The sequence below is a fragment of the Chionomys nivalis genome, chromosome 10, assembly GCF_950005125.1.
Source record: "Chionomys nivalis chromosome 10, mChiNiv1.1, whole genome shotgun sequence".
NCBI lineage: Eukaryota > Metazoa > Chordata > Mammalia > Rodentia > Cricetidae > Chionomys > Chionomys nivalis.
In genome coordinates, this window is record NC_080095.1 from 11,193,780 (window position 1) to 11,215,616 (window position 21,837).

At 39.9% G+C, this 21,837-nt stretch overlaps 2 gene segments (V, D, J or C); both read left to right on the forward strand.

Annotated features, from left to right (window-relative positions):
• The first annotated feature begins 3,689 nt into the window (after window positions 1–3,689).
• LOC130882838 (immunoglobulin heavy variable 3-66-like) lies at window positions 3,690–4,660 on the forward strand. The segment is given in 3 exon segments: window positions 3,690–3,785; window positions 3,887–4,377; window positions 4,628–4,660. Coding segments are annotated over 3 exon segments (570 nt in total).
• A 16,443-nt stretch (window positions 4,661–21,103) lies between these two features.
• On the forward strand, window positions 21,104–21,568 carry LOC130882839 (immunoglobulin heavy variable 3-48-like). The segment is given in 2 exon segments: window positions 21,104–21,149; window positions 21,249–21,568. Coding segments are annotated over 2 exon segments (366 nt in total).
• The last annotated feature ends 269 nt before the right edge of the window (window positions 21,569–21,837 follow it).

Below are 21,837 nucleotides of genomic sequence, written 5' to 3' on the forward strand. Positions count from 1 at the left end.
TATTTATTGCTTCTCTGAAGTTTATATCAATATCTCCCATATGATTCTATTAACCATTTTGAGGAATACATAGTCACAATATTTATGCTTTCTGGATGAGTTTCCCTAAAGATGAGAGTCCCTAAAGTTATGCCTTTACTGTACAGGGACTTCTCAGTTGTACAACCTGGCTAGAAAATCCAAGTAGTAAATTTGTTTCCCTTCTTGACCTCTGATCTTTTCTCAAAATGCAGTTATCACCCCATCTATTAACCTGGACATGTTCTCCTGATTCACCTACACTGAAATTGCATAGTACCCTGCTTTCTACCTGACAAATGACCCATGTATGCCTAAGAGAACCCCTGTATTGATTTTGCAAATCCTTACTATTCCCTGGGCACCTCCACAAGCACCATCAGCCACCTCAGGTCTGTAGCTCCTCTCTTAGACCCCATATGTCAGCATCTGAGCTGGTGCCATGCTGGATTTATTATCAAGGTACTTCAATGTGGTTTGAAATAAAATGTGGATAAATCTTCATCCCCATTTCTCTTGCTAAAGTTTGTCTTGACTGCCCATTTCTTTCATATTTAGTAATATCTTCCTTAAGCATTTTCTTTGGGGATTCATTTTTTATTAATTAATTTTTTTAATTATTAACGATTTTTGCCTCTTCCCCACCACCACCTCCCATTACCCCCATCCCCCAATCAAGTCTTCCTCCCTCCTCAGCCCAAAGAGCAAGCAGGTTTCCCTGCCCTGTGGGAGGTCCAAGGACCACCCACCTCCATCCAGGTCTATTAAGGTGAGCATCCAAACTACCTAGGCTCCCACAAAGCCTTTACGTGCAATAGGATCAAGAACCCATTGCCATTGTTCTTCAGTTCTCAGTAGTCTTCATTGTCCGTTATGTTCAGCGAGACCGGTTTTGTCCCATGCTTTTTCAGACCCCGGCCAGCTGGCCTTGGTGAGTTCCCGATAGAACATCCCCATTGCCTCAGAGTGTGGGTGCACCCCTCGCGGTCCTGAGTTCCTTGCTCGTGCTCTCTCTCCTTCTGCTCCTCCTTTGGATCGTGAGACTTCAGTTTAGTGCTCCAATGTTGGTCTCTGTCTCTGTCTTCTTTCATCGCCTGATGAAGGTTAATATTCAGGAGGATGCTTATATGTTTTTCTTTAGGTTCACCTTCTTATTTAGCTTCTCTAGAATCACGAATTATATGCTCAATGTCCTTTATTTATGGAGAAATCAAATATGAGTGAGTACATCCCATGTTCCTCTTTTTGGGTCAGGCTTAACTCACTCAGGACAGTGTTTTCAATTTCCATCCATTTGTATGCAAAATTCAAGAAGTCATTGTTTTTTACTGCTGAGTAGTGCTCTAATATGTATATATTCCATACTTTCTTCATCCATTCTTCCATTGAAGGGCATCTAGGTTGTTTCCAGGTTCTGGCTATTACAAACAATGCTGCTATGAACATAGTTGAGCATATACTTTTGTTGTATGTTAGGGCATCTCTTGGGTATATTCCCAATAGTGGTATTGCTGGGTCGAGAGGTAGGTTGAACCTGACTTTCCTGAGAAACCGCCACACTGATTTCCAAAGTGGTTGCACAAGTTTGCATTCCCACCAGCAATGGATGAGTGTGCCCCTTTCTCCACAACCTCTCCAGCAGAGGCTATCATTGGTGTTTTTGATTTTAGCCATTTTGACAGGTGTAAGATGGTATCTTAATGTTGTCTTGATTTGCATTTCCCTGATTGCTAAGGAAGTTGAGCACGATCTTAAGTTTCTTTTGGCCATTTGAACTTCTTCTGTTGAAAAGTCTCTGTTCAGCTCAGTGCCCCATTTTATAATTGGATTGATTAACCTTTTACGGTCTAATTTCTTGAGTTCTTTATATATTTTGGAGATCAGACCTTTGTCAGTTGCGGGGTTGGTGAAGATCTTCTCCCAGTCAGTGGGTTGCCTTTCTGTCTTAGTGACAGTGTCCTTTGCTTTACAGAAGCTTCTCAGTCTCAGGAGGTCCCATTTATTCAATGATGTCCTTAGTGTTTGTGCTGCTGGGGTTATACGTAGGAAGTGTTCTCCTGTGCCCATGTGTTGTAGAGTACTTCCCACTTTCTCTAATTCATCTATTCAATGGGTACTAATCTTTCTTCATTTTGAGGAATTGCATACCTAAAATATATGCAATTAAATATAATAACATTTGCACACTATTTCCCTTTCAGCTACTCCTAATCATTCCCAAAATAAGTGTTTCACAACTTATTGACCTCTGTAAGCCGAGTTGATGCTGCCCATGTGTGCATGCGTGTGTAGCCAGGCACTTTAGTATAAGAAACCTACTAATGATCACATTCTCAAAATGAAAGTGCCTCAGTTTTCAGGAAAGATCTATATTCAACAGATCATCAGTAAGAGGGAAGGCCTGGAAATAATCTACACAATGGTTTTGACTGGCTTGATCTCAGTTATGCTTACACAGAGAACAATTGCCATTATAAGTTCATAATGTGAGAGCCATGTCAAATCCAGAATTCAGCAAGTAACAGCGCTCTTCTTTATGCCTCTTACTTCTTTCCACTCCCCCTCCTCAATGTTCTCTGAGACTTGGAAGAATGTAATTGGAACTGGAAATTGTTATGTCAGAAAATATAACAAGTATTGAGCAGGACAAAGACTACCTGTTTCTTTCATATTATGCACCTAGATTCATTGTGTTAGGTGTTCTGGCATCTGCTTTATAGAACATGTAAGTAAAAGGGGAACCCTAGGAAAGGAAGACATCTTAATTGAGAGACAAGAAGAATGAAGCACAGGGTAATGTTGGTGCTGTTAAAGAAAAAACTGACAGTGATGATGGAAAGTTGATGAATAGGAGGGAAACCAGACAAATGGTTAAAGAACAACAAGTTCGTCCTAAAACTTAATCAAAATTCTGGTTCTGATAATTATATTATTTGGTAAATGAAAATTATTCTAACACAAAATAAAAACAGTCATAAGGTGCTTGGAGTAATGATGACAGAAGATAACAGTGGAGTGGAGAGTTTAAAGCAATCAAAGAGAGAACTTCAGAATGGAAAAAAGTGCATTTGATGCTAATGGATATAGGTCTCCTTAGTAAGTACAAAGTAGAAGAGAGAAAGAGTGACAAGGGATATCTCACTTACAATTCTCCTATAGCATGAGGACAGCATGGTCTTAAAAATAAGTAAAATTCAGAAAATCCCCAAGTATTCTTGCAACAGAGAGAGTTATGCCAACAGCATCTAAATGTTGTAACCTTGTCAAAGAGCCACATCAGGGAGAATCCATTTCCAGGCCAGAAAGTAAGAAAATCTGTGCTCCTATGTAGAAACACACCTGTGTTTGGCACATTTAATTTTATATGTGTACTAAGAAGACCTGATAGTATATATCCTCATGTTCTGTGCACGTGCACATAAAAGAAGAAACTGAAGTGTTGTGAATATTTCACAAGGAAAGTGTGAATCCAAAACTACAATTTTATGTCAATTTCTATAACTAGCATCGTTGATTTTGATGTCTTATATCTGTTATGAGCACTGCCTTCCCTCAAGGCTCCAACACCAGAGCAACTAGAGCAGGAAGGCATGCAAATAAGGCTTCTCTGTGCCAATGAAAACCAGCACTGCCTTGACCCTGCAGCTCAGACAGAGGAACCCAGAGCTGAATTTCCTGGTCCCACCATTCAGTTACCACTACTGATCAGAGACCATTCACCATGAACTTGGGGCACAGTTGGCTTTTCCTCGTCATTGTTTTAAAAGGTAATTTATGGAGACCATATGCTGTGTGCATTTGTGTACAATAGGAAGAAGAAAATTGGATTCTGTGACAGTTTTCTAATCAGGAATCTCTGTGTTTACAGGTGTGCAGTGTGAGGTTCAGCTTGTGGAGTCAGGAGGAGGTTTGGTGCAACCTGGAAAGTCACTGAAACTCTCCTGTGTGGCCTCTGGATTCACCTTCAGTAACTATTGGATGAGCTGGATCCGCCTGGCTCCAGGGAAGTCCCTGGAGTGGGTTGCATCTATGTATAGTAGTAATAGCATCTACTACGCCGACGCTGTGAAGGGCCGATTCACCATCTCCAGAGACAATGCCAAGAACACCCTACACCTGGAAATGGGCAGTTTGAAGTCGGAGGACACAGCCATGTATTACTGTGCAAGAGACACAGTGAGTGAAAGCTGCTGTGAATTCAGACACAAACCTCCATGCAAAGTGCTCAGGACCAGCAGGTGGCGCAGACAGCACACAGTGCTCTCAGCCACAGAGGATCCTGATCAGAGAGGCATAAAGGAATGGACTCCTCTGTGTCTGGGCTGCATCTCCATATCACATTCTAAGATTCTCTCTACAGTAATTCTTGAAGTGTTCACAGTTTTAATCAAATATATATTTTCCATTGTGACATGCTTTTCTGTTTGTTTATCATACTGATTTTGTCCTCTGCTTCTTTTTCTCTTTTACTCTCCCTCCCTTTCTCCTTCTGGCACTGCTCTTCCTCCCTTTCTGCTTCCTCTCTCCCTCCCTTCCTCCCTCCTCCCCTCCTGCACATGATGACATATGATGTATTCCTCTATTAATCTGCAGTATATATTTGACACAGGTTCTAGAACTGCGCCTGAAATTTGCCACCTGACTTGACTGGTTGCCCAATGAGTCCCAGTGATAATGCTATCTACATATTCCTTAAAAAGACAACTTCTTGGCTGATAAATCCATTCATTTGCAATCTTGGAGATCAAAGCTCAGAGTTAGATTCTATTCAGTTGTTCTTCTATGGCAAGAAATTGAGCTACAGAAGTATTTTCATGGTTCTTTTACCTTGTAAATTCAGAAAGCACTCTGCCTAGAAGAAAATCATCAAGCAGGGCATAAGTGTTTATATTTAGTGAAGTGTATCAGATTCTGGAAAAGAAAAACAACCTGGAAAGTGTTAAGCCTAGACTCAGGGCAGCTCAAAAATATCTGTGAGTACAGAGAACACTGTACCCTCTGTTTTTCTCTATGACAACTACACTACCCACACAGAAGTGTATATATACAATTAAAAATAAAGTATTTCTTCATAAATTCATTGAGTTCTGGGAGTTATAACAAATGGCTAAGTTCTTGTGTAGTATGTATGAATCCTTGATTCAAATCATAATATTTTAAATATATAGCCTAAGTTTTGATTAATAAATAATGTGTTTGTACCATCAATTCTCCTCGTTAAAGGTTAGAACACTATTTATCTCTTTTAAGATATCAGTCTCATTTTTCTTCTCACAAAAAACTCATTCGACTTGCTTGTCTGAGAATTGGGTCCACAAGGTAAAACAAGTTCAGGAAACACAGTGGTGAAAAGTGATGTCCTCATGGGCAGACAACTTCCTGCCCTCCATCCTATGATTGCACTCCTTCATCTTGACAAATTCATATAGGTGGAAGATATTGCATAGGCCAGTATCTCTAATAACCAGAGACATGGATATTAAAACCTAAAGGATAAGTTGCCTGTAACCAATGGTGCAAGTGCCATTTGCCAAAGGAAAGTATTGAAATGAGTGTGGGGGATATAGAGGAAGGGATCTATGTGCTGTATTGATGGCAAATACTATGGTGGTGCTTCAGAGATTTACACATGCAAGACCGTGTTACACAGCAGTCTCACTTCTGGTGAGTAGACAAAGGAAGAAAAGAGGAAGGAATAGGAGCAGAGGAGGAGGGAGGAGAGAAGAGACACGAGAGTGGGAGAAGACAGAGCAGTCAAATTAGTAAGAGGAAAAAGAGAGAGACTAGTCTGATGAATGGATATAATCACAGAACATTATAAACAAGCATGATGTTGACATTTTTAAGTAGGATGAATGACAGATAGAAACAACATTTTCAAGCAACATAAGTTGCTAAAACACATCTATCTCTCTTTTCTTTTATGCCTATAATTGTGCAGGTTGATCTCTGCATTATTTCTGGGTTTCTGTCTGAGTGCTTGTGTGTTTACTCAGGAGATGCTTATTTTCTCATAATATTACATTACACGGGTTACTACAGCTTCCTTGGACAACTGAGCCAAGGTCATGAGTCCTATGGGACTGGGAGTGGGGATTTGCTTTCAGGTTTTGGGCCTTCTTTACCTGAACCAGCCTCTGTAGACATACCAGTTCCTCTTCCTGCCTAATATTCCCAGTTACTCTCTGAATACCAGAGACTGAAACACAGCTCAGAAGACTCTGAATTTCTCAATTCAGTGTGGGGCAGAAACACTGCTCTTATTTTTCCATCTTCACAGTAGATGATGATGCCATCATTTCATGTGGTCCAGACTCTGGTTAGGAGGCACTATAGTTGGAGATACAATTTCTTCCTTCCCCTCTTCCCTTCTTCCCCCTCCTCTCCCTGAGATAGTTCTAAACATCTACAAACTATGAGTTCAATCCCTGAAAAAGGAAACGTTTGAATGAATGAAAATGCTCATTGCTGATACTGTGTCTTCATATGTGTATGTTTGCATATGACTGTGGAGGCCACATGGTGATTAGGAGAGTCTTCCTCAACTGCTCTTTAACTTGTTTTTGAGACAGATTCTCACACTGAAACTGGAGCTCACATGTTTAGATAGAATGTTTAGACATAAGTCCCAAAGTGCCTCTTGTCACAATCTACCAAGTTATGGGAATATAAGGATAAACCATCATACCCAGGTTCCTAGTTAAGTACTGAGAATCAAACTGAGATACTCATATTAGGAGGCAGGCACCTTGCTCCCTAGCCATCTCCTTAGCAATGGATATTATCATTATACATTTTATAAGTTAATAAGAATATAGTAATCTATAAAAGGAATAAATGTATAATGATTTTAAAGGAGAAATATTTTGATAGTTATGGATTTTTAAACCATTTATTGCCTAGATAAAAAAGAAAACCATGAGGCAAATCCCTTCAATGTCCTAAAAATTCTTCCAGTTATGTGACTGGGCAATGTGAGAGAGAGGAAAGACTTGGGAAGGAATGAAGGGGAGGGGGATAGGAATCAGAACATATTGAGTGAAAATATTTTCAAAAAAATAAATAATTAATTTTTAAGACTCTTCATGTGAATGTCGGGAATAGTGATGCGTTCATTTAATCCAGCTACATGGGGGCAGTGGCTAGAAAATCTTTCATAGTTCAATATGAGCTTGGTCTACATAGTGAATCCAGGCCAACCAAAATGTGCCAGTCAAAGAAAAGTAAGAAAGAAAGTCAGCACTTCTACCAGTGAATATGTTTTTAAATGTACATTTGCTGGATGTCTGCGTTGTGTGTGTTTGTGTAATGTGTTGGGATATGTGACTGTATTTATAATTGTGATCGTATGTTTGATTGTGTTTGCCATGTCTGTCCTCTCATCACATGAACTTTAAATTATGCTAGACTATATTTTTTTATTTGATGAAAACCATGCCCAAATGCATCATGGGAAGAGAAGGGATAATATCATCTTAGCTCTCATGGATCATTATAAAGAAAAATCAAATCATGTAATAAGGCAGGAGACTGAAAGTAGGAACTGAATCAAAAATCACACAAAAACAATGCTTACCAGTTTGCTCTCCATCATTGTTCAGCATGCTTTCTTTTACAACCCAGAAACACCTGTCCAGGAATGGCACTTTCTAATATGCCTAAGCCTTGCAAAACCAATTTTTTAATCAAGAAAATGCCCTACAGTCTTGCCTGATAACAATCAGATGGAGGCATTTTTCCACCTCTTACATTCTTCCAGTCTCCCTTTCCTCAGTGTTCTCTGAGACTTAGAAAAACATGAATAATTCTGAAGTCTTTGATGTATTGATTATGTTTATTAGATTTGTGCTTCAAACACCTTACCTTTCTTTGTAGCTGGGTGCTCAAGCCATGTGCCATTAAATATCGCATCATCCATTCCCAGGTAGGCTTTGTACTACTACTTATAGATAAAATATTTTTAATTTATTGCTGCATTGGTTGTTTTCCTATTGTGTGAAATATTCCTAACAGGAGGTTACTGCAGAAACAAAGGGTCTTTTTTTTTGTTTTGTTTTGTTTTAAAAATTTATTTATTTATTTATTATGTGTACAACATTCTGCTTCCCACACACCAGAAGAGGGCGCCAGATCTCATTACAGATGGTTGTGAGCCATCATGTGGTTGCTGGGAATTGAACTCAGGACCTCTGGAAGAGCAGTCAGTGCTCTTAACCTCTGAGCCATCTCTCCAGCCCCCAAAGGGTCTTTTTGAATGAAGGTGTGAGGGGCACAGTCCATCATGACAGGAAGGTATGGCATACAGGACTTCTCACACTGCACCTGCATTCTGCAAGTAGAGAATAAATCACAGAGAGATCTGCTGTATAAACATTCAAGATGCACACCCAGGGACACAGTTCATCCTGAGGCACCACCTCTCAAGCATTCCACAGCATCTCTAAAGAGCATCATCAGACAGAGAACAAAGTTTAAACATATGACCCATTGGGAGCAAGTCCACTTTCAAATGACTACAAATACATAAATAATGTTTTTATTCAACTGAAGTTTTGATATTATTTACATTACCTGAGCAAAATGTATTGTAAATTATGGATTTTTAATCCATTCTTTGTATATATGAAAAAGAATGCCATGAGTTCAATACTTAAATGTCTTTATAAATGGTCCTAAGACCTCTGCCTGTCATTATTTGGATAAGATGGATGCTAGGGAGACTCTCAGGTGATGAGGGCAGGAAAACAGTGCTCAGAATACACACTGTGGATAAAGAAACTACTTTCAGTGAAATTAAAACATTATATTTTAATAATCTGTGTTTGATAGTGAGGCACTGTGCCCCATACCTTTAATCTGGGCACTAGGAAGACAGAGGCAAAAGTATGTCGGAAGTTCAAGACCAGCCTGGTCAACAGTGATTCCAGGCCAGACAGAGTGGACCTGTTGAAAGTTCCATCCCTGAAACTATGAAGTTTCTGAGTCTGGCTTTGGTACTGTGTGTCAGTTTGTGAGTGTGCATGTGTGAGGGGGGTGTGGTTGTATGTGTGTGATTGGATGTGGGACTGCATCTGTGCATGTAACTATTCTTTGTATGTGTGTGTATTGGGATGTTACTTATTTGGGAGTGTGACTATGTGTGTGTCTGTGATTATGTGACTGCAAGTGCATGTATGTTGAGATTGTGACTATATCTATAAGTATGAATTTTGTTATATGTGTTTGTGTGTGTATTCAGATATGAGAACTTATCTGTAAGGGTGACTCTGTGTTGTGTGTGTGTGTGTGTGTGTGTGTGTGTATAAGTGTGTTGGAATGTGGAAGTGTATGTGTAAATGTGATTCTGTGTGGCTGTGGTTGCAGTTGTGCAGTCTGTTACCTCTCCCACATCCACCCTCTCATCAGAAGCATTTTAGGCCCATGCTTCTCATATGTGAACCTCTAAGTCCCTCACACCATGTTGCAGGATCACCCAGTCCAGTCAAATCAAGGTCTCACAGCCAGACTTCTGATGTTTCAAATATCTTCCCAAGGCAGTGCTCATCTCTTCTCTGAGTCAAGATAACTGTACTATGGTCTATGAATAGAAAATCCATCTGTGCTGTGTTTTTCTTGTTTGTCTTCCAGAGTTAGTACAAGTTAGATTCCCCAGGGGCAGAAGGAAACCACGATTAAGTGAAAGGGATTTATTGATATGTTATTCCAGGTCAAAATAATAAGAAAATAATGAATAAAGTAAGGAAGTTTAAAAACAAACAGAGACCTCTGCAGATCCAAGAGGAGCCTCAGGCTTGCAGCGGACTCCGTAGTAGGAACTAATTCATTGCATAACCATAAAAATAATATTTTAGATACATTGACTAAAGTACATATCTTCTCCTACAGAACTGTCACATGCATGCCCATAGGAGAGTGTAAGTCATGGCAGTATGCAAGGAATGTGTGGAGACCTTGGTTAAGATGGCAGTGGAGCTGAGTGTCCAGGTGGTATTCTCACCTTGTGTTTCTTAAGCAGTCCACAGGGATGATGGAGCAAGAAGCAAGTGTGGACCACATATAACAACAGTAACAAGCTCAGCAAGACAAGAACAAATCCTAGTTATGAGAACAGGGAAGGATGCAGAAATGTGTTTGAGTCATCCACGAGAAAGCAAGTTTGAAAACATGAGAAGATATCTGACACTGGCCTTGGGTCTCAAAAATAAATAAATATCACAACCTACCTGACAATGTATGCACATTTGTTCAATAGTGTCGTGAATGTTATGGGAATGACTAAATACTTCTTATTGGATTTAAGACCCATTCCCAAAAACTTGAAATTGTATCTGGTTCCACGAACCAGACCAGGAACCCATTACATGGTAGATCATAAGCCCTAGGAGATAATTTAGCACTATTATTTTGTCAAATTTACATTATGTGAAACAACCCCTTAAGAATTTAAAATTTGTACTATATCTCATTGAATTTCTTCAGCTAAATCAAAACTCTGATTTATGGAGGTGTTGATTAATACAGAGACCTAAATCTAGCCCGCATTTGGAGAATAGGAGGCCCTGAAGTCCTCAATATAAATGGGACATTTCAACTATTCCTTCACTTTCCAAGATTTGGGGATCAATAATAGAAGAGAAGTTAAAAGAGCTTTAAGAGGCAGAACTGAGGGATGACATTAGTGAAACAGTGTTTTCCAGGCATGGCAAGGCTGCCACACTCATGAACCCACAGAAGCTGTAACTATATGCACAAGTCCACACTAGCTAACATCCCAGCATGGGATGTCTAACTCATAAATTCACAGCATCTGTAACTGCATGCACAGGATCATATGAGTCAACAACCTAGCATGGAAGGTCTCAATCATGAAGTCACAGCAGCTGCAACTGCATACACAAGATCACACTAACCACCCCAGCATGGGATGTCTCATTCATGAACTCATAGCATATGTAACTTCATACACAAGTTCACACCAGCAAACATCTCAGCATGATAGGTAAGGATGTCTTGAATTCTCATCTTTAGATGAAAAATTATTCAAAATTGTTAACTTTTGGAAGAGGGAGAATCATTTTTCTTTGAGATTTCAGTTTCTAACAGACTACCTACCCTTATTCCAATAGTAAGGCCACATGCATGAACATTGAGGCAGGACTAAGTGGAGTCCTCAGATTTTTTAAAAGCACATTAATTTCTGCAGAAAAAGTGCATCACAAGAGAGGAGAAATCTGTGAAAAGTAGGGTGTATTTGAATAAAATACATTATGTGAATAATAAAAACTGAGATGTTTCTTTTAAAGGACAGGGAAGAAGAGAGTCTGTGTCAAGCCAACTCTACAATGAGAAGGAAGGGTCAAATGCTGATGTGTTTCCAGTGACTCCCCAGTCTACATGCTTCTTTATTCCAGACTCATATAACAAGAATACAGGATCACTGATGCTCACCCTGCAACAAGCAAAAGGAGTCAATATGAAACTTCCTCCCTTATGAAGGCAGGGAAGATTCCTCACATCCTAGTCCGAAAATCCTGTTCTAAGTTAAATTACTTCCTGATCTGTGGGACTTCACTGCTTTTTCTCACACAAGGTTGAGTTTTCTGAGGAAGGAGGATGGCCTATATCTTCTCTCTCCAAGGTGTGTATCACCATGCCACACATGTGCAAAGGTTGTGACAGTGTGCAACTGATGATGCCTGATTCTTCCTGTGTCCAGGCATCCTGTCTCAAGTACAGGTAGCTGTGCTGTGGTAAAATGCTCTTGTACACTAAAAAGACTTGACCCTCATATTTGATTAATAAAATGCATATTGGCAAGTAGCTCAACAGGAAGTATAGGCAGGGCAACTGGACTAGGGTAATTCTGGGAAGAGGAAAGGCAGCCAGTCAGTCACTAGTCAAATGAAGAAGAAGTAAGATGAGAATGTCTTACTGAGAAAAGGAACCACGTCATGTGACTAAACATAAACAAGAATTAAAGATCTTGCCAGGCAATGGTGGCGCACGCCATTAATCCCAGCACTCGGGAGGAAGAGGCAGGCGGATCTCTGTGAGTTTGAGACCAGCCTGGTCTACAGAGCTAGTTCCAGGACAGGCTCCAAAGCTACAGAGAAACCCTGTCTCAAAAAACCAAAAAACAAAAAAAAAAAAAAAAAAGAATTAAAGATCTTAAGTCATAAATGTTAGTTAATGATAAGTCTGAACAATAAGCCTAACAGTTTATAATTAATATAAGCCTCTGTGTGTTTATTTGGGCCTGAATATCTACAGAACTAGGTGGGACAGAAAGTTCTGTCAACAAAGGGCACCAAAAATGTTTAGCAAGAATTCCACATAAAGCCTGAGAAAGCATTAAGTAAAGGATTCTATACAGATAAGATGAGAGTCAAGTGCAGCTTCTTTGTAACCATCCTTACTCCAGTAGGCTATGCTTGCTAGAGGCAAGCAGAGGTGTGGCTCCTTTAAGAGAAACTTCTTGACATGGTGTTAGCAGCAAAAACATCGCGGCTCTTTTAAGAGGTTTTGCCACCAAACACTTAAATGATGCCTATGAGCAGCTGATTTTAGGCTTTTTGGTGGTGGCATGGACCTAGAAACTTTATAGAGTTGTGGAAACATAGGTGACCCTCCACCATGAAGGCAGACGCTCCACAAGCTGATAAATATGGTGGAGACAGCCACCAAAGTCACAGGTTTAATCCTAGCCTTATTGCTTTGCAAATTAAAGATTCATGTGCTTCGAAAAAGACAGAGATACATAATAAAAACAGATAGAGAAAAATAAACCTCTAAATGGCTGCAGTGTGTTTAAAAATATACATTGGCTTGGGAGAGAAGAAAATGGATAAAAACACTCCTTAAAAAAAGAAATGGGAACCCCATAAAAGCAAGTACAAGGGAGCAACCTCTGAGGGAGCAGGTCAAAGCCAGAGACCTCTGGGGATCCAGGTGCAAGCCAGTGACCTCCACTGGAGCAGGCCTGAAACAGAAATCTCAACTGGAGCAGGCCTGGGGCATCAGTCCTCCCAGGAGCAGGTGCAAGGGAGCAACTGCTGAGAGAGCAAGCACAAGCCAGAGACCTTTGCAGGATTGGGCACAAGTCAGGCAACTGCGAGGGAACAGGCTCAAACCAAGGACATCTGCTTGAACTGGTCTGAGCCAAGGACCTCCATGGGAGCAAGCCTGAGCAAGCTACCCGAGCCTGAGTAGGCCCAATGCAGGGACCACCAGAGTATCAGGCTTGAGCCAGTGACTTCTGAAGTAGGCTTGAGGCAACAGCATTCAGAGAAGCAGTTACAAGGCAGCCACCACTGAAGGAACAGGCCCATGTCAGAGACATTTGCAGTACTCGACATAAATTGAAGACTACTGAGGTAGCAGGCCTTTGCCAGCAACCCTCACCATGCAGGCCCAAATCAGCAACCTCCAACAGGTAGGCCTGAGCCAGTGAGCTCTGCTGGAACAGGCCCATGCCAGTGACCTCAGCCTAAGCAGCACCAAGCAAGCAAACTTCATGGGAGCAGGCTTGAAAGACCCCTAGTATTGCAGAGTGGTCTCAGGGAGTCCAGAGCAAACTCCAGGAATACTGAGTGACCACCAGGGTGACTGGAACTGAGACCCTGATTACACTACAAGGAGCAATTATCTGATCCTTGGATCCAATGGCACCTGGAAGATTGAACACCATAGACAAGACAACTTCAACTACATCAATTAAAGGAAAAGATGAGTAGACAAGGTAAGAATACACTCAACACCAAAAGAGAAACAATAAAAACTAGTGGCCCTACAATAGCAAGACTTCAATAATCAAATATAGATGAAAAAGAAGAAAATGACATATAATTAACTTTAAGAGAGTGTTTGAGGTCCTTAAAGAGGTAATGAAAAATTCTGTCGAAGATGCTCTCTTTTTTCCATTGTACACTTTTAGCTCCTTTATCGAAAATCAGGTGTTCATAGGTTTGTGGGCTAAAGTCAGGGTCTTCTATTCGATTCCATTGGTCGACTTCTCTGTTTATATGCCAATACCAAGCTGTTTTCAATACTGCAGCTCTGTAATAGAGTTTGAAGTCAGAGATGGTAATGCCTCCAGACGATCCTTTATTGTATAAGAATGTTTTGGCTATCCTGGGATTTTGTTTTTCCATATAAAGTTGATTATTGTCTTCTCCAGATCTGTGAAGAATTTTGATGGGATTTTGATGGGGATTGCATTGAATCTATAGATTGCTTTTGGTAGCATCTTCAACAAATTGTGCTGGCAAAACTGGATGTCAATCTGTAGAAGAATGAAAATAGATCAATATCTATCACCATGCACAAAACTCAAGTCCAAATGGATTAAAGACCTCAATATCAGTCCAAACACACTGAACCTGACAGAAGAGAAAGTGGGAAGTACTCTACAACACATGGGCACAGGAGAACACTTCCTACGTATAACCCCAGCAGCACAAACACTAAGGACATCATTGAATAAATGGGACCTCCTGAGACTGAGAAGCTTCTGTAAAGCAAAGGACACTGTCACTAAGACAGAAAGGCAACCCACTGACTGGGAGAAGATCTTCACCAACCCTGCAACTGACAAAGGTCTGATCTCCAAAATATATAAAGAACTCAAGAAATTAGACCGTAAAAGGTTAATCAATCCAATTATAAAATGGGGCACTGAGCTGAACAGAGACTTTTCAACAGAAGAAGTTCAAATGGCCAAAAGACACTTAAGATCGTGCTCAACTTCCTTAGCAATCAGGGAAATGCAAATCAAGACAACATTAAGATACCATCTTACACCTGTCAGAATGGCTAAAATCAAAAACACCAATGATAGCCTCTGCTGGAGAGGTTGTGGAGAAAGGGGCACACTCATCCATTGCTGGTGGGAATGCAAACTTGTGCAACCACTTTGGAAATCAGTGTGGCGGTTTCTCAGGAAAGTCGGGTTCAACCTACCTCTCGACCCAGCAATACCACTATTGGGAATATACCCAAGAGATGCCCTAACATACAACAAAAGTATATGCTCAACTATGTTCATAGCAGCATTGTTTGTAATAGCCAGAACCTGGAAACAACCTAGATGCCCTTCAATGGAAGAATGGATGAAGAAAGTATGGAATATATACATATTAGAGTACTACTCAGCAGTAAAAAACAATGACTTCTTGAATTTTGCATACAAATGGACGGAAATTGAAAACAATATCCTGAGTGAGTTAAGCCAGACCCAAAAAGAGGAACATGGGATGTACTCACTCATATTTGATTTCTAGCCATAAATAAAGGACATTGAGACTATAATTCGTGATTCTAGAGAAGCTAAATAAGAAGGTGAACCCAAAGAAAAACATATAAGCATCCTCCTGAATATTAACCTTCATCAGGCGATGAAAGAAGACAGAGACAGAGACCAACATTGGAGCACTGGACTGAAGTCTCACAATCCAAAGGAGGAGCAGAAGGAGAGAGAGCACGAGCAAGGAACTCAGGACCGCGAGGGGTGCACCCACACACTGAGGCAATGGGGATGTTCTATCAGGAACTCACCAAGGCCAGCTGGCCGTGGTCTGAAAAAGCATGGGACAAAACCGGTCTCGCTGAACATAGCGGACAATAAGGACTTCTGAGAACTGAAGAACGATGGCAATGGGTTTTTGATCCTATTGCATGTAATGGCTTTGTGGGAGCCTAGGTAGTTTGGATGCTCACCTTAATAGACCTGGATGGAGGTGGGTGGTCCTTGGACCTCCCACAAGGCAGGGGAACCTGATTGCTCTTTGGGCTGAGGAGGGAGGAAGACTTGATTAGGGGGGGGGAATGGGAGGTGGTGGCGGGGAAGAGGCAGAAATCATTAATAATTAAATAAATAAATTAATTAATTAATAAAAAAAGAAAATTCTGTCAAAAAATGGAGGAAAAGATAAACAAAAAATTGGGAGAAATCAAAAAATCCCTTAAAGAAAACTAAAAAAAAGAAATCAAAAAAGTGAAAGAAATGATTAAAGACTTGAAAAGTGAAATAGAAATAATAAGGAAAACGCAACCTGAGGCAAATATAGAAACATAAGATATAAGGAAATCTTCTAGAGTACCGTTTACCTGTAATAAACTATTAATCTTGCTTTTTAATTGCACACTAAACATCTTTGTTCCCCAATAATTCTCTAATTGCTTCCTGTCAGACAAATCAGCGCATTAGTTATATATATATATATATATATATATATATATATATATATATATATATATTCCATATATACATTATATATATAGGCATGTATGTCATCATCAGGTGTCTGAAATAATGAAACTTGTTGACTGTAAATTTTGAAAGACAGCTAGGGAATTTTGATTAATCTTTAATTCATCCTGTTTCTTTTTAAACTTGTGGTAGAGAAACAACTTCCCTGAATTGATGTTAAATTTCCACAGTTATCTTAGAAAATGAGCCATCCACAGTTTTCTACCACTAAACTAATAGGACCTTATAAAAGTATACAGTTGTTAAAATTTTTGCAAGATTCTAATTTTAAGCCTTTGCCTTTGCTAAAATTTAGCTTGCACTTTGAAGTACAAGCTATTGATTTCTCTATAGGCAGATTGTACAATTCAGACCACACAATTCTCAGCCACAAATATGCACATCCCAGCAGATATCAGCTCCACTCCCTGGTTCATCTCTCTCCAAAACTTCCCATGGGCAACTGAGTTCTATGATTTTCACAGTTTGTTGGTGCTTTGGTTGCTCCCAGAATTACCCCTCTATACTCTCTGATGTTGGTGACAGGAAAAGCCTGGTTTCTCATGTGTGAGCTAGAGAAGTGTCTTCAGAGAAGCCGTGTTGGCTATGGGCTCCATGTTAATGTGTCATAAACGTGGGTCAGTTTTAAAATAGAAAAGAGAATCTTTTCATCTGAGGCTAAGGCTTCTCTGGAAATTCATGTATTGACACCAACAGTGTGTGATGAAGCCTTGGAGACCACATTGACTACATTCTTAGAATCCTGACAGCAGAACACATAACATATTTTCCAGGGTCAGTGTGTGCATCAGCTTACGTGGTTGCTCCTGAAAAGGATGAACAAGGTAAAATTTTTAATAAATTTTTTGGACATAAAATATATCAGAACCAATATGTCTATTCTATTCACAAGGATTTTCCTTTTGAACAATAATATCTATAACATTTTATGGAGAGCCTACCAATATTAATTAAAAGACTTCACATATCCACACTAAGGTAAATAAATTATTGAACAAATAGGCACAGGCAAAGTTTTCCCTTTGGAGCAGAAAAGAAGCAACAGTTGTTTATAGAGATGTCCTTGAAATTCTCTTCTCTTCAGTATGTCCTCTGATTGATTCTAAATAATTTATAGAAAAGGAGGTACCTAGATGACATCAAAAGAACTGTTATTGCAGCATGAGCCCTGAAAAAGTAGGCAGGAATTATGTGTGTTTCCCCTAATTCTGAATAATGATGGGATAATGTCACCTTAGAATAAAGTAACAACTAAACAAATTTGAAAAGATATTTTACAAATCATGTATAGGATTATCTGCAAATAAGTTTCCTGAAACTGAGAAGCCTCTTTAAAGCAAAGGACACAGTCAATAAAACAGAAAGGCAGCCTACTGAATGGGAAAAGATCTTCACCAACCCCACTTAAGACAAAGGACTGATCTTCAAAATACATAAAGAACTCAAGAAATTAGACGTTAAATTCAAAATATCCCAATTAAAAATTGGGAACTGAACTAAACAGAGAATTCTGAACAGAAGACTATCAAATGGCCAAAAGATATTTAAGGTAATGTTCAACATCCTTAGCTATCAGAGAAATGCTAATCAAAACAATTCTGAGATACTGTCTTACACCTGTTAGGATGGTTAAGATTAAAAACACTAATGATATCTTATGCTGGAGAAGATGTAGAGTAGGTGAACACTCATCCATTGCTGGTGGGAATGCAAACTTATAAAACCACCTGGGAAATCAGTATGGCAGTTTCTCAGAAAATTGGGAATCAACTTACCTCAGGATCCAGCAATACCACTCTTGGGCATATACCTAAAAGATGATCAATAAGCATTTGTTCACCCATGTTTATAGCAGCATTATTTGTAATAGTTAGACTCTGCAAACAACCTAAATGCCCCTAAGCTGAAGAATGGATAAAGAAAATGTTGTACTTCACACATTAGAATACTACTCAGTGGTAAAAATCAATGGCATTTTGAATTTTCCATGCAAATGGATGGATATAGAAAACACTATCCTGAGTGAGATAATCCAGACCCCAAAAAATGAATATGATATGTACTCACTCATAAGTAGATTCTAGCTATAAACAAAGGACATTGAGCCTACAGTTCATAATCCTAGAGAGGCCAAGTAATATATATAATATATATATGTTATTACTATATATTATTATATATTATATATATATACCCACCTGAAAATTGGAAATGGACAGGATTGACTGTCAGGGTTGGGAGCATGGTGGTGGGTGTAGAGAGAGGGGAGAGTAGGGAGAAGAGAAAGGGAGAGGTGGAGGGTAGAGGAGAACTTGCAGGAATGGAATGGTCAAGATGGAGGAAAGACAAAGATGAGAGCAAGGAAAGAGATATCTTGATTGAGAGAGGTATTATAGGGTTATCAGAAACCTGAATCTATAGAAATTCCAAGAAATCAAAAAGAATGACCCCCCTAGGACCCTGAGAAATAGAGGAGAGAGGGTCCGAACTTGACTTGCCCTGTAGTCAGACTGATGATTATCGTAAATATCACCATAGAGCTTTCATCCAGCAACTGATGGAGGAAGAGGCAGAGACCCACATTGGAGCTCCCAAGTCCAGTTGAATAGTGAAAAGAATTAGAATATGAGCAAGGAGGTCAAGACCGTGAAGGGTTCAAACTCTGAAACAGTTGGCCTGAGCTAATGTGAGCTCACCAACTCCAGCTGAACTGGGAAGGAACAGGAATAAGACAAAACCAGTTCCTCAGAATGGCATTGACATTTGTGTGGCTGGGGAAGGCTGAGGAGCCACTAGCATGGCACCAGGATTTATCTCTACTGCATTTACTGTTTTGGGGGGATCCTATTCTCTTTGCATGTATACCTTGCTCAGCCTAGATATGGTAGGGAGGAATCTTGGACCTTCCACAAGGCAATGTGCCTTACCCTCTCTGAGGATTAAATGAAGGTAGGGTGAAAGGGTGTTTGGAAGAGGTAATGGGAACAGGAGAGGGAGTGGGAACTTGGAATGGTATTTTTTTAAAAAAAATTCTAATAAATTAAAAAAAAAACTAAATAAGTGAAGGACTCCACCAGTTCTTAGTTGGATGGGAAGATAGTCCCATCTAAAGTTGCCTACAAAGTTATTTAATATTTATCAGTGTTCCTTAACCATTTGCTTTCTGAATTTATTGTTTTGAGCCTCAGTTATATAGTTTATATTATTTTCCTTTATTCTTTAGGATCTCTATGTATGATATTATTCATCCAGCTCCCCCCAAATCTGGCAAGCATGAGGCTGTATCAACCTTATACTTATTTAAGCACAATAAGTGCTGCCCATATCTACATGTATGTGAACCCATGCACTGCAATATTGGAAGCATACCAGTGACCATAACCTCAAAAAGAAGGGGGACTACATCCATTGTCCAGAAAATACATTTCCACCTGCTCCTCTGTAAGAAGTAGGGCCAAGAAATTATCATCCCTATCTATACCAGGCTGGATTGGCCCTAGTTAAGATTATACAGACAATAGCAGCCGTTATGAGTCCATGATTGTGATATCCCTGACCTGTCCAGAAGACAGCATTTCACAGCACCCTTCCCTGTGCTCCACTCCTTACATTCTTCCCTCCTCTTCTTCATCAGTGTTCTCTGAGCCTTGGAGGAACTTGAACAATTTTGAAAATCTTATATCACACAACATACTGAAGATTGGGAAGGACATTTTCTGCCTTATAGAAAATCCAGATTGTGTGTTTGAGACTCTGTGTATGTGGTATTCTGATTTCTGTTTTGTAGGCTAGGAACTAGAGTGGAAGTCAAGACGGGAAAAGACATTTTAAGTGAGGGACAAGAGGGAAGGAAATGACAAGGGTAAGACGGAGGTTTTAAATGAAATGTTGGGTGTATTGAGAGAAAGGGGATGAGTGAGTAGAAAGCATGAGAATTCTGGAAAATAAAACCAGTGTCTTCTGACAATACCAAACTGACGTCAAAATTCTGTGTTTTGTTATAAAAATTTATTAAGTGCCCCCATTATGCTGATATAAATATGCAGAAACAAAAACTGACCTAAGACAAATTGAAAACAGACATGTGTTGCCTTGTATCAAGTTGGGAGAAAGAAAGGCACAGTGAGAAGTAGAAAGTGGTCATAGGAAAAATTTCAGGATGGAAAAGATTAAGTGCTGCAAATATAAATATATCTCCATAGCAATCACCGATAGGAAGAAAGACAACAACAAGGAATGTCTCATTTGCAAACTTCCTGGGGTCATAGGACAACATTTCTCAGAACTGAGAAAAATCAAAAAAGTCTCAAGTGTTCCTGTCACAGAGAATGAGTTTCACTTAGAAGCAGGTGTCACCCTACCCAAATTCCACCTCAGGAAGAAGCCATGTCCAGCAGAGACAAAGGGACAGACAGAGATAATATCTAGAACCACAGAAGTGTGGAGTTTTTCAATATCACATTGATCCTAAACAGAAATGACAGTGTGGAAACACAACATTTTCTATGCATATGGTGAAAAGGGAACTAAGTACAGTGTAGAGAAGCCCTAAGAAGGAAAATATGTACACAAAACTATGTTAAAGCTTCAATTTCTAACTGTCATCAGTGTGTACGATGACTTATATCTGCTCTGAGTACTGTGTTCTGCCCAGGTCTAACTACACAGCCTGTTATAGCAGGAAGATATGCAAATAAGGCTTTTTTGTGCCCATAAAAACTAGGCCTGGCCTGACTCTGCAGTTCTGGCAGAAGAGACCAGCTGTGGATTCCCAAATCCTCCCAGTCAGGGTTTAGCGCTGAACACAGGTCACTCACCATGGACTTAGGGCTTATGCTGGTTTTCTCTGTCCTTATTTTAAAAGGTAATTCATAAAGATGAGGTGCTGAGTATTGTGTGGACATGAGAAAGAAAAAAATTTCTTTTGTGTCAGTTTTCTAACCAAAATTCTTTGTGTTTATAGGTGTCCAGTGTGAGGTGCAATTGCTGGAGTCTGGGGGAGGCTTAGTGCAGCCTGGGAAGACCCTGAAACTCTTCTGTGCAGCCTCTGGATTCACCTTTAGTAGTTACACAATGAACTGGGTCCGTCAGGCTCCAGGGAAAGGGCTGGAGTGGGTCGCATACATTAGTGAGAGTGGTAGCTACATCTACTACGCCGACGCTGTGAAGGGCCGGTTCACAATCTCCAGAGATAATGCCAAGAACACTCTGTTCCTGGAAATGAGCAGTCTGAAGTCTGAGGACACAGCCATGTATTACTGTGCAAGAGACACAGTGAGGTAATACTCTTGTGAGCTCTGACATAAACACCTCTGTGGGTGACACAGGACCAGCAGGGGGCGCTGAGAGCACGTAGAAATCTGGGTCTCAGAAGAGCCTCCTCAGAGAAGCATGGAAGACTGAACTTCTCTGTTTGCACTGCCCCATCATATCACACTTATCCCTACATGTATAGTGTGTAATAATCCTTGAATGTCCACCTGTTTATTCCAATTTATTTTTCCTGTTGAGTTGTGTGTGTTTATTTATTACAGTATTTCTCCTTGTTTCCC